General features: G+C 34.6%; 1 protein-coding gene and 1 long non-coding RNA gene across 2 annotated transcripts; one reads left to right on the top strand and one right to left on the bottom strand.

Annotated features, from left to right (window-relative positions):
* Nucleotides 1–215: 215 nt before the first annotated feature.
* LOC143590903 (uncharacterized) lies at nucleotides 216–2,152 on the bottom strand. The gene is made up of 3 exons (XR_013145574.1): nucleotides 1,351–2,152; nucleotides 602–1,271; nucleotides 216–311 (listed from the first exon to the last, which is right to left on the bottom strand). It is a non-coding gene; the product is annotated as an uncharacterized LOC143590903 (long non-coding RNA).
* A 5,558-nt stretch (nucleotides 2,153–7,710) lies between these two features.
* On the top strand, nucleotides 7,711–10,269 carry LOC143590902 (phospholipase A1-II 1-like). The gene is made up of 2 exons (XM_077071251.1): nucleotides 7,711–8,612; nucleotides 9,658–10,269. The coding sequence occupies exons 1-2, from the start codon at nucleotides 7,962–7,964 to the stop codon at nucleotides 10,267–10,269; spliced, it is 1,263 nt and encodes a 420-aa protein (XP_076927366.1). The 5' UTR covers nucleotides 7,711–7,961.
* Nucleotides 10,270–14,292: the final 4,023 nt, after the last annotated feature.

Here is a 14,292-nt window from a genome sequence, read left to right as displayed (position 1 = left end):
GTTTGGTTTTGGTTGTCAACCGAAATTACCAACATACTAAGCGAAATAAGCAAACCAATTTCGGTTATTGGTTCCAAAAACCGGTTTTCAATTTTGATGGTGTGTAATAACCAAACATGCTAACCGAAATAACTGAAGATGTTTGTTTTAATAAAGAGAAAGGCGATATGCTTAGGCGGATCTTTAATTTTGCTCCTTGGAAGAAGCTTGGAAGGTTGCTACTGTGTTTTGTTTAAATAGCAGTTTATGCTGTGGATACTTTATGTCAGCAAAGGTTTGTTTGATACTTCCATTGCAGCTTTATTTTGTACCTGCTGTTTGTTATTGTTTTAGAGTGATATTTCCAATTGGGTATTATTTCTTTTAGCAAATTTTAAATTTGATTATTAGTAATTAACAGCTTGTTTATCAAATTGTGATAATTTAAGGAAACATTAGATCAAAGTGTTCTTATGAATTATGATTATTTATCAATAGAACATAAGGTATTCTTAACCTATAGAACATAAGGTACTTATAATATTTGACTCATTAAAAATTAAAGACAACCAAATCTACATATTTTTAATTATAATCGGTTAACATCTCCACTAAAACATACCCAACCTTAAAAACCATAAATTTACACTTTGGCTGCTAACATTTTTCATTACCATATATTTTGCCTCCCAAATTTCTCCAACAAAACAATTCTAGAAAAAAAACTTTAATGTTGTTGTGATCAATATTCTTCATCAAAATCATCAAGATAACCTCCATTCATTTGTTCATTCTCATAATTCCACTCATCATCATTATTATTATTACTATTATGATTATTATCATCATCTTCGTTTGCGATTTCTTTCCCCTTCTTGTTGATGTCATCATCAACATAATTGTTTACCAGATTCGGCTCCTAGAACATAAAACAACTTTTTCTTAAACTTCCATAACAAAGGTTACAAGTCAGATTAACCCGACCCGTTTGACCATTATCATTTTAACAAATTAACAAAAAAAATCAGATAAATTAACTTTATAAGAAAATTTGGAAATCAAGATGACATCATACTGCTTACCTCATCACCAAAGAGACTCTTCAATGCATCATGATTGATTTTACTACTTAATTTCTGAAAAAAAAACAGCCAGTTAATAAGAAACATTATTTTCATTTATTTGGTCAAAGTCAAACTTACCTTCATGTTGAAATGTTGATCAGCAGCTTCTGCAGCAGTTTGTGCAGGCTTAGCATTCTTAGCCTCAAATTCTCTCTTTCTTTTATCTCTCTAATTTCACATCATACAATGCAATTATAAACTTATTTTCCAAAATTAGATTTATTAATAAGAATATTAAAACGCGCACCTTTCTTCTGTTTGCAACTTCTTGAGCAGCTGCAGCTGCAATCGCCTGTGCTTCACGTATTTCCTCTGAAGTCCCTGTATAACGCTTACGCTCAGCGGCTTCAGCAGCTTCCTTAGCAGCTTGCTTAATAGCTTGTTCCTGAAAAACCACGCCAAAGTTTTAATATTAGATAAATATAGTAATTATCAAACTTTATGAATTAAATAGCTTTTTAAGGTAATTATAAAGACATTAACCGAGAGATAAAAGAAATGATTAATTTCATATATACTCTTACAAACTTTAAAAATTTTATATACACCCGACCAAAACCAAAAATACCATATATACCCAACTTCAATGAAATTTTGCTTAATGACCATCAAATCCCTTTCCATTGTATTTATTTATTTGGATTTTGATCGACATGGACGATAAGGTGAACCAAACTGTCATCTCTTGTTTTGTTTTCTCGACGGTAGATAATCAAACAATCTAACCTGTTTGGATAGATTTGGTGAGCATGCCCTCCACTGTAAGAAATTGCCGGGATTCAAGTATCGTCACGACTGGGTTAGAGATGTCTTATGGGATGTGCTTAGGCGTGCTGGGATCTCAGCCAAGAAAGAGGCACCTGCTAACTTTCTGACTGATCCGCGAGAGAGAAGATCTACCCTGCGTCCTGCGGACGTTCTTGTATTTGGCTGGGCAGGGGTAAGCATGCGTGTGTCGACATCACTAGGGTGTCCCCATTGGTGGGGCTGAGAGACAGTGGCTTCGTTCCGGGATATGCGGTTTTGAGGGCGGAATCTAAGAAGGTTGCTAAGCATGAGGCAGCATGTTTGGAGAATCATCACGTATTCATTCTATTTGCCTTCGAAACTTTTGGATCCCTAGCTCCCGAGGCGGTTCGCTTTTTGGAGCGGGTGCAGAAGGTGGTCCACAATGACTCGCAGAGCCCGAGGAACCAGGATTGATATTTAGTAGAATTGGTTTTGTGATTCAAAAGGGATAGCGGCGCAGCTTGTTGCTCGCTTACCCATTATCCAGATGTAGCTTGTAAGCTCGGTTTGTGTTTATATGTGTTTGAATTTGTTTTTAATAAAAAAAATAGAAAAAAATCAATTAATAAAACACAGGTAATTACATGCTAATGGAATGATAATATTTTGAGAAAATTATTGTTTATAGGTAAAGAAATATTTGAAGTTAAGACGGGTATATATGAAATTTTTAAGTTTTAATAAAATAAGGATAAAATGGTCATTTAGTAATGAATTGGATGTATATAATATATTTAGTTTTGTATGGGAAAAGTAATGAGGTACGTACCTGCATATACTGGTTGTTCCCATCAAGGCTTTCCCATATTTTCTTCTTCAAGCGACTTTCTTCGACGTTAAGGAGGTAACCGAGAACCTCGCAATCATCAATATCATCGAGGGTGTCGGTTTCATCAACAGAGGAATTTTCAAAATCGTGACTAGGTTTGACGAGCTGATGATAATATATATTTGTTTGTTAATAAAGTAGAACAACATAAACAACATAGTAAGAGCATAATAATAAAAAAATAACTTACCAATAACTTGTGCTGGAGAGACTCGTATATTATCCATGTTACCCTACATTACATTAATTTGTGAATAATAATAATAATAATAAGTTTAATATAGCAAAAATTACATGAGGCAATGCAGAATATAATAATATGTATGAAAAGTATATTAATTATTTAAAAAAGAAAGTAATAGTAATTGAAATCAATATATATACCTGAAACGTTCGATTAAGTACAGTACGGGAGGCTTGGTACGTGGATGCAGCCGTGAGACGAGGAACTGTGAAGGAAGGTGTTGGGTAATGAATTAGGTTACTAATAATTATATAACTTAAATTTCAGTTTGGGCCCCTATTTTTTAAGCCCTTTAATCAATACGATTCGAACAAACAATAAAAAATATATATAAAAAAAAACAGATTTTGAGTTAACTAACATAACTCATTTTATAAAACGGGTTTTGTTTTGTTTATAAAAAACGGATATGACTTGTTAATCTGTTTAAATAGTTAGAATTAAACTTTTATAGTTACATTTTTGTTTTTGTTGTTTTCCATTTTCCAAATATACTCTTGTAGTTTCCAATCAAATTTCATGATTTTAGTTAATTTTAAAAAATAAAAAGTTGTATTACTCATTTTTTCTACCGACTCTTAATTATATCTATTTTAATTAAAAAAACATTTAATTTATTAGTTAAATGGGTTAAGCGAGTCATTTTCGAGTCAACCCGAATTTGTTGAAATTTTTGACACAAATAATAATATGGTTCGGGTTGCACAGTTCAATCAGTCACCCCCCCCCCCCCCCTACCCGCAATCCGCCAACCCACTAACCTATCAACCTGGTTTGTAACAAAAGCTACACGTCAAATAAAACTCAAATAAACAATAACAACCGTACCCAGTAATATAAAATCCAAATATATAACATAAAAAATTGTGCTCTTTAGCATGGGCATCCATTTTTCCTAGGCGAAACGAACCCGCTTTGTAACAAATGAATCATTTCTATTATGAGAAACAAGCATGTTTGGCTATAATACATGCAACCCTCAGTAATTTCCACATTATTGAACCCGATTTCCTTTCTAAACCAGAGTTTTATTACTTTTTTCAATACAACAATATTGCTTGTAACCCACTAGTTTATAACATTTTAAGGGGAGACAAGTTTTTACAATAGTATATTGAGATATTTATGTGTTGTCATAATTGACGATGGTACTGCGTCATAGAACTGTACACCGACTCTATATTGCTTATGATGGTTTAACATGTTTGCCAATTTACGCATGACCTTGGGGCTTGGATCCAGACGGATGACTAGTTGTTAAAAACTACAGAAGTAATTTAGAGAGATAAGTATAGAAAAAAGATTTTTTTCCCTTGTTGATACAATTTATTGTGACTCATGATTTGTAAGATATTCGACATTCGTCGGGGGGGGGGGGGGTTGTCTATTTGTGTCTGTCACTGAGCAAATAGACTATGGTTAGTCTTCTGTTGAATATTATGCTCATACGCATGAAGATGCCATGCATATGATGCTCATATTATGAAATGCCTTCATACGCATGAAATGGCTTCATACTTATAAAAGTTCCGTAAGTATGTATTGTTGGTGCATGTTTTGTGTCAGTCGTTGTGCAAATAGACTAGGTTTAGTCCTGTGTTGAATAGAATGCTCATACACATAGAGATGTCATGCGTATAACGCTCATATGTATGAATCGTCTTCATATGCATGAAATGACTTCATACTTATGAAAGTTTAATAAGTATGAAGGATGACTAAGGCTTGTTCATACTTATGGATTTTTTATGTGTGTGACATTCTTAGTCTGCATTATAGGCCACAATGAGATGCACATCTTGATGAATCGAGCTTAATCGTAATCATTCGGTCACTAGTTAATGAGTCATTCGGTTATTGTTACATCACACTATATCTTGTATTCATTTATCACACATCGTCTCAACTTTATATCAAGTGCAACTATTTATTGTTAATGATTCGATCCTTAAAACATTTTTACATTTCTTACAAATGAGGAGGAAACTCTCCTTTTATAAATGCAGAAGGCATCCATGCATGCAAGCTAGCAATAATACTGGTAATAATAAATGAAAAATGAGGTAAGTACTTGCATCACTCTAGAGTGATATTAAGTTTACAATATTATTAATCACACACTTTACACTTAACGTCAATTTTTGAGAGAAATAAATTTAAATAATAAATGAAATATTATTATACAATAAATAAGTAAAAAATGTCCATGATTTATACTGTAAGGGATAAATTAAAATTTTAAAAAAGAAGACAAGTTGTGATCGGTCAATTTAAAGTTATTTACAAATTGCTAATTTGCTATATATACACACAACATAATTCATTTTATAGCTATATTCGGACATGTAGGCGCATATATTACAAAATTATTAAAACAAAAGACCATAACATAATAGTATAAGTTGTAGCCCACCCACGACCATCCCATCCCCCCCCACCCACACACTGCCGTTACGCAATTGTTTTCGCATTTTGGGATTGCCAACTTCACATCATAGGATTTGTTGTTTTTAATATATATCACACGTATGGATACGTTAATGCTGGTCATACCCACAATCAATTAAATATCACGTCAAATAACCATGATTTGATTTGGATACCATTTTACTTGATAAAATTGATTGATACCGGTGTTTTTGATGATGTTTCCTTGTAAAATCTTAGCCATCAAGAACCAAAGAACGTAGTTAGCGTTGGATGAGGATATATGTTTTGTAAGACATAGGTCACATGTTATTAAAAATTAGTAAAAGAATTATAACGACGTGTTCGTTATATATAAGAAATACCGTAGTACAACACCATATACGTACAAAACTGAATGGGGAAAAAATATAAAGTACAATTGATATAAATATAATGATTTAAGTTGATGTCTCTGATAAAACCTTCAAGCATAATTATTCGACTTGAGTCATCCACCCGTTTAGCATCTTCACATTTGACTTAGTTTTCCTTGTGGTCATAGATTCTTGTTCTTGACCAAACTTCGTGACTGCAACAAAGGATGAACAAAGACAAAATATTAACCATTGGTTGAGGCTTGTATGGTCTCTAATAAAGAGTATTTTCTGTCTCTCAGGGTACAACAACCGAAACAATATGTGCATTGACAAAGATGACTCTCACACCCGAGATCGCACTAGGTATATCGGTGTTCTTGAAAAGGAATATGGAAGAATAAGATGGTGATAAAATCGAGTAGAGAGTACTCTTTTCTATTTATAGGTTTCTAACATATGGATCTTCAAGCGTTCTCACCTCTCAAATAGCTTTCCTTGTATATATCTGCTTGTAATTTTGTCTAGTCACTTTTAAATGAGGCACATAAACTACTACAACTATTATAGATACAAGAGTTAAGACTTAAGAGTAATTAAGTGAAAAGTCACACTTAATTATAGATTTGATATTTTATTAAAAACTAATCAAGTGACTCTACTAAGAGTTTCACTATATGAATTGTTATTAATAATTTCAAATACAAATTATTCTTCCAACACAAAAAAAAATACAAATTATTTTCCATTCATCATATTCTTCCAACACATATTCGTTAATAAAGACTTTTTAGAGTCCTGTCCACTAAGAAAACTCGTCTGCAGGTTACAACACTCAATAGTATTTGTTGCTCAAAATGACTCTCGAGTCCAAGAAGGTAGTGCATAGTGGTGTACAAAAAACCCGAACCTGGAACCGGACCCGAAACAAATACCCGGAACCGGTTTTTCTAATACCTGGGTTTTTAATACCCGAACCCGTACCCGACCCTACCCGTAGGGTACGGATAGGGTATGCATTTTGGCACTAAAACCCGAACCCGAACCGGACCCGATTTGTACCCAGTAATACCCAAAAACCTGATTTGTACCCGGTAATACCCGAACCCGGAACCGGGGTTTTTCAATACCCGAAACCGGGTATTTCAAATACCCGATGTATACCCGAAAAATACCTTAAAAATACCCGAATAATACCCATAAAAAGTGTAAACTTTTAAAAAATCCAATCTATACCAAAAAAATACCGGAAAAAAACCCGAAAAAACCCGTAAACAGGGTTTTTTCAATACCCGATAATAGGGTATTCAAATACCCGGTTCTATACCCGACCCGAACCCGATGCATAGGGTATGGTTTTTAGAGACAATACCCTACCCGAACCCGACCCGATTATTACCAATACTCGGTCATACCCGAACCCGGTTCTATACCCAAACCCGGGTATTTAAAAAACCCGATTTGTGCACCTCTAGTAGTGCATGCGTATGAACAATCATAGAGTAACACTCTTCAACGTTTGTGAAAGGTTTCAGAGTGCTCGTAGTTCTGATTGTTTTACCTATCTCTTTATTGTAATTGGATAATATATTTTAGTTAAATGAAGAATTCCAAACTTTATTAAAAAAAAATTGTTCTCTCTCTTGATTTGTCCATTTGCCCTCATAACTCACACTTTGTCTCTGAACATGTTGCCATTTTAACTCAAACTTAGTATCTAAACATGTTTCCTTAGTCTTTAAACAATCTTATATCGGATGGGTGCCAAGGAGCGAGTAATCACCGAGTACCCGGCCGACTTGACCGAGTTTTACAACATTGTTCCATATATAGTTGCAAATATTGTAACCTCTATATAAATTAATGAGATATAAATATATGGTTCCCAACAGGTATACACAATAACCATCACATTTTGATTAATGTTATACAATCTAAGTGTGGAATGTTTTAATATAGAGTTTAAATAAATCACTAAAACAATTTGTTCTTTTGCGTACAACGGATTGGGAAAATTGTACGTCTTGCAAACTGTGGTTATCTAATTATTTGCTATTTGAATATAGTACTATTATTAATGTCCAAAAGTGTTACCATATTTCATACGTTTTATGTTGCTTAGATTTCAATGAAAGAATCTCTCTATATAAGTACCTTTTCTTTATTATAAGTGGACTCCATTCCATTGTAACGCTTCAAAGCAATCAAATCAAATGATGAATATTTTTCGCAGAAAGAAAAAACAACCAAAAAATAGTGATGTTCACAAAGGCACAGAGAACATCACCAAACAATGGAAAACTCTTAGCGGAGAAACCAACTGGAAGGGGTTATTAGACCCTCCCGGACCCGATCTCCGTAGCTACATCATCCACTATGGTGAAATGGCTCAAGCCACTTACGATGCTTTCAACTCGGTTAAGGTATCAAAGTATGCTGGAACGAGCCGCTATGCACGCAAGGATTTGTTGTCTAGGGTGGGTGTGAGTCAAGGGAGGCCACTAAACAAGTATCAAGTGACTAAATACATATATGCTGCCTCGTCTATATCGGTTCCTGACGCGTTTATTATCAAGTCATTGTCGCGTGAGGCTTGGAGCAAGGAGTCTAATTGGATGGGGTTTGTCGCGGTGGCTACAGATGATGGGAAGTTGGTGTTAGGAAGGAGGGATATTTTAGTTGCATGGAGAGGGACTATTCGGACGTTGGAGTGGGTTAATGATTTGGATTTCACGTTGGTTTCGGCTCCGGAAATATTTGGTGAAAACAACGATGATGATCCGAAAATACACCAAGGATGGTACTCTATCTACATGACTGAAGATCCACGCTCACCTTACAATAAAATGAGCGCGAGGGATCAGGTGCGTTTTACAATCCTTTTGTATCTTTGGGTGGTTTGCAAAACATGAAAACCGTAAGGAATAGCAATAAAATGTATATATTTCAAATGAAATTATTTTTTATTATTTTTTTTCAGTAACAATATACTTTTATTATGATACTGAGATAATGACATGTGATCTGACTCGACCCGAATTTTATGTTGTCTAGCTAGAAATCTTAATACCGAAAAATAACTTCCCGAAGAAAAAAAAATCATGTATCCATCACAAGTCGGAAGTGAAAAGTGACTTTTAGTTTTTGAAAAAGTTCCTTTGCCATGTTGATCATATTCAGAAAGCAAGGGCATGTTCTTCTCTAGAAAATCATTATTGTTAAATCGGTATGGTAACTTCTTGATTAAAACTGAATGTAAATTACATGGAAATTAAAACCCTTTATATAGGAAACAAACTAATCCTAATTGTACCTGAACTAAAACGCAAACAACTTTTAAAAATTAAACTAACACTTATCTAAACTAAAAAGATAAATATTAAATAATAATAAACTTATTATTATTAACGAGTTTAGTCGTCAGACTTTGATCTCCTCCATAACCTCCCCTTGAGATCAACCGAACCTCCCTCTCGATCCTTAGTTGTCCACGTTATTAAGCTCGATATTGTATATATTTTCACAATTATGCCACATGCCAATCCCAAACTATAAACACGCAAACAAAAATATAAACAATAAACATGACACAAGAATTTTGCGTGATTCAGTTTCAACGGGAGACCTACATTCACTGACTGCAACTAAGTTATTTTATTATTAAGGTGCGAATATTAAAATTACATAGCAAGAGTATATATAGATATAAAATTAGAGTTACAACTTAATTAACTAAACGTTATGGGCTCAAGCCCTTATTCTCCTTGTCACCAATTTCAACCGCAACTCAAAACCGGCACAAAGCCTTCACAAACATAACACCCATATATAAATTAAGGTGATATTTTGTCAAACCACCTAAAGATAAATATTTCTTATTTGTTTAACATTGCTACATGTTCTATATAGGTACTGACCGAGGTGAAGAGACTAGTAGAACAATACAAGAACGAAGAAATTAGCTTGACCATAACCGGGCACAGTTTAGGTTCAGCTATCGCGACAGTTAACGCAATCGACATGGTCTTGAACGGAGTCACAAAGCCGAAAAGCATGCCAAACAAGCCCTGCCTAGTGACCACATTCGCGTTCGCCAGCCCTCGTGTGGGAGACTCCAGCTTCAAGAAAATATTCACTTCACAAAAAGATCTACACGCCCTACGAATTCGCAACGCATTAGATGTGGTTCCAAATTACCCTCTAATAGGGTATTCAGATGTCGGGATGGAGTTGGTAATTGACACTACAAAATCTGATTATTTGAAAAGCCCTGGGGGTTTGTCAAGTTGGCATAGCTTGGAGGCTTATATGCATGGTGTTGCCGGGACACAAGGCAGCAAAGGCGGGTTTAAGCTGGAATTTAATCGCGATATCGTGCTTGTGAACAAGCATCTGGATTGTTTGAAGGAAGAATATGGTGTTCCTGGTTCTTGGTGGTGTGAGAAGAATAATAGTATGGTCCAGCAGGAGGATGGTTCTTGGATGTTAATGGATCATGAAGATGATGATTTTGGTCCATGAGTTATATGCAGATTTTCATATCAACTCCGGATATATATTCATTTATTTGCTTTCAAATTCAATATTGACTTGTTTTAATCTATTGCTAATTGTATTGTGTTTAATTTCTTACTCTTTGGGTTTGTAATTTTAAACTATAATAACAATTACAATCTTTTCTATAATAACATTTACTTCGCGGTAAGCCATCGGGGCTACCAATCACCGATACCCATTCAAGCCCTAAGACAAAATTTCAACTATTCATTATTATTTTGACGTTTGATTAAAAATTTAAAACTCAATACAACCGCAATTCCGCAAAAGAAAACACTTAAGAAATACATCTGAGCTTGAACATATATTAGACCAGAGTATTGTTGGCCCGATCTTTTGGTATTGACTACTGAGCTTCTCTAAATTTGTACCGATATATTTTTATTTTGGTTTAAAAAAAAGAAGAAGAAGAAGTGGTTTCTTCTATTTGTAGAAAGAAACTCTAGCCACGCGTTGGTTTCATTAAATGCTATCTGTTAGCTAAAATATGCATAAAAAAGCAAACGGTAGTCGTCACAAGAATATACTATCGTTTTAACTTTAAAAAGTATACTTTATTTTTATCTCAAAATATGTTTTGTACAATTTAGTTCTTTATATTAAAAGAAAAAAAAAAGCATACCATTAAATCTAGTATTTTATGTTTATTACTTTGACATGAGTTTGCCATTATTTTGAATATGATCCGTCCAACGTTTTAATATTGATTAATAAGTTTGTTTTTGTTAGGATATTATATACCGTTTGAAAAATATATTAACAGCATAAATATACAGTATACAACTTATATAAAACATTTTATAAAATTCACAAATGATCCAAAAGAATACTGAAACTAAAAGAAGAAAATCATGGAAGATTTAGATTGCTAGAGCCTTTGAAGAGAAGTTGTTATCCTTTGATGTAGGATATATATATAGAAACACATAAATGTATCAAACTAAGAAACAAGCTCGATCTGCTAGCCAAAACCGAATATCAAGATTGAAGAGGTATGTACCCGCCTCAACACCGAGCAAGGCGGGTCAACCCACAAGATAAAGACATTATGAGGGCACAAAGCCAAAACCTATGCGCATGGCGCATACAAAACATGCTCAGGCATCATATGCCCAGGCACACATATGCTCGCGCATCACATATGCGCGCGGCGCATCAGCGCGCGGCGCATATCACATGCTCGTGCATACCACATCTGCCCAGGCACACATATGCTAGCGCATCACATATGCGCGCGGCGCATCAGCGCGCGGCGCATATCACATGCTCGTGCATATCACATCTGCGCATGAAATATCTGCGCGTGAGAATAAAGAGAAGACCTCGCGCATCCTCAGGATTGGCGCATATCACACATGCACATAATCGACCTCGTCCTTATCCAAATCAGGATTAGGGCAACCTTGATTGTGCACGTCAGACAACCTTCCAGAAGGCATCTTTTTAAGGAGTAAGAATATGCTGATGTTGACAGCTGCCAAATGAAAGGTCGATAACTCAGCATGACACATGTGCTACCACATGATTACAACCAACGAGAAAGCGCCAGGTGTCCCAGAGGACACGTGGCGCAGTGCGATTGGAGGAGGCCAACGAGGTTGAGCCCAACCAGCGGAAACCCTAGCACTATAAATACAGCATCAACTCCACTTTGATGGCACATTCATACTCAATCATTGACAGTTACAGGCAGTGATATCACATTCAATCATATTGAATTACATTCACTCACAGTCAGTTACATACAAACACACAGTCTCACAATCATAGAGTATTCAGCTATCAAGCAATACTCTTGAGATTCACTTACTCACACATTATCATCTTCTCCTACATTTACTGATTCTCACGCCGGAGGGTTACCCCAAAGAGGACCCCTCTGTCCCTTTCTGAGGGGTAAGTAACGGCGCTGTTCATTTTGTAGGTGGAAGAACACAGATCCAGAAGAACCATCGGTGAAATAGTACAATCAAAACCCGAGGAAAGTAGATCTGCTACCAGCGAGTAGATCCACGTTTCTTCAAAGATGATGTATTTGAAACCTTCTTCATAAGATGAAAGATGATGTATATAATTAAGCTCACAAGACCTAGTGTTTTTCTTTTCTCCCCTATACCACCAAAACCGAATTGTGCGTATATATATGTACACAGTTTACGTACACTTGCAATTTTGGTGCAACGAAATAAAAGGAGAAAAGTTTTTGTTGCCATGTAATTTATACAATCTCAAATGTAACGAATTACAATCAAGATCATAATTCAATCAACTGAGGTTATTCTAAGCTGTAACTGTAAAATAATGAAAACCCCGTTAGGTGTAATGTATTATTGACCAATTATATATAGATGTACAATTAGATAAATACAAAGAAACATACTCAAATACAATATCCTAATTATGGTAACACTATTATATTAAAACTCTAATAATATATTCTTGTATAATATTCTCTAACATTCCCCCCGCAGTCACAGCGGTAGGAAATCGGACGCTCGACTGGAGCGCAAAGCTTGTGAAGATATACGACCAGCTGTCACGTAGAGTAGAAACTCGATCGGTTGTAAGACCTAAGAAGATCAGCGACGTCTTGACCGTGGCCAGAGGACGGTAAACTTTGATGACAAGAGCTTCCACTGCAGCAACAGGAGCTATGATTGAGTCGGCCGAAGCAACGACTTAGCAACCCATGACGGCCATTTATTTCTACCGAAGAATAAAACTAAATAAATAAATAGAAACTACAAAATTTCCTCTTATCGAAACTAATGATGGGGAAAAAAAACAAAAGCTACAAGAATTATGAAGGCAAAACCTTTCGTAAAAGGAAAATAAACAAAATATATAAAAGCTTTCCCGTGGGGTAAGAACTTTCACGACCAAAACAAAATTAAATAGAGAGAAAATAAAAGAATACTATAAAAATTCAAAAATTGAGCACTAAAAGACATCTGTAGTTAAACCTGGACCAAAACAAAGAGATAAAAGAAATAGATAGTTATAAAAATCGCAACGATAGATCGTAATCCACGTGAAAGAGACATGCCACAATCTACTGTGGATAATCCGAAAGCGGTGACGTTTTGGTAATGCTAGTAAACTATATTTGTGTGTTATAAAGCGGTGACGGTTTGGTAATGCTCTGATACCATGTAAAATAATGAAAACCCCGTTAGGTGTAATGTATTATTGACCAACTATATATAGATGTACAATTAGATAAATACAAAGAAACATACTCAAATACAATATCCTAATTATGGTAACACTATTATATTAAAACTCTAATAATATATTCTTCTATAATATTCTCTAACAGTAACTTCAATCAAATAAGAATAGTTTCTTTCATTGGTAGACTATTCCAGTAAAGTAAGGTGAAATCGAATCCGGGTCTCATATTGATTTCTTAGTTCTTATCAATTCTTTCATTTTTCCGTGTCATGCACATTATCCTAGATCAAAATTATGAAGTCTTCAAAATAGATAATAGGGCGATTCCACCCAGTGGCGGACCCAGGATTTTTTGTCAATGGGGTCCCAATTTTTCCGGTTTACAAAATTTTTGGGTCGGTCGTTATTCGGATCGGGTTGAGAGGAGTAACATAATAAAACACGAAAATATGGTGTCATCAAAAACAAGTATAAAGAATATAGATTAGAAACTAGATAGAACATACACTTTTAATTCATTTTTATTCATACCCGAAAAACATAAGCGTAAGCTATATATATATGGTCTTACATGAATAACCAAGACATGAAAAACTAACTCTTACACAAATAAATAATTAATTATAATATACATACACAAGATAAATAATTTAAGTATATGTAAAACTCATGTTGTCATTATATATGTTGCATGGTGATAATGGTTATATGGGATAAACTAAAGTGATAATGGTTATATAGGATAAACTAAAGAAAAAACACAAATACCCTAACTAAATAACTAATATTGACTAGAATATTAAAAAAACAACA

Source organism: Bidens hawaiensis, unplaced genomic scaffold (genome assembly GCF_021521415.1).
Source record: "Bidens hawaiensis isolate Kalapana, Puna unplaced genomic scaffold, B.hawaiensis_p1.1 tig00039045_1, whole genome shotgun sequence".
In the NCBI taxonomy this organism is placed as follows: domain Eukaryota; kingdom Viridiplantae; phylum Streptophyta; class Magnoliopsida; order Asterales; family Asteraceae; genus Bidens; species Bidens hawaiensis.
Note: the sequence above shows the minus strand (reverse complement) of the source record. Positions and strands in the feature narration are given on the sequence as shown.

What these genes read in the sequence shown, in the direction of transcription:
- LOC143590902 (XM_077071251.1), top strand. Translation starts at nt 7,962, where the DNA reads ATGATGAATATTTTTCGCAGAAAGAAAAAACAACCAAAAAATAGTGAT. An exon ending in AAATGAGCGCGAGGGATCAG is followed by an intron (nt 8,613 to 9,657) that starts GTGCGTTTTACA and finishes TGTTCTATATAG; the next exon opens with GTACTGACCGAGGTGAAGAG.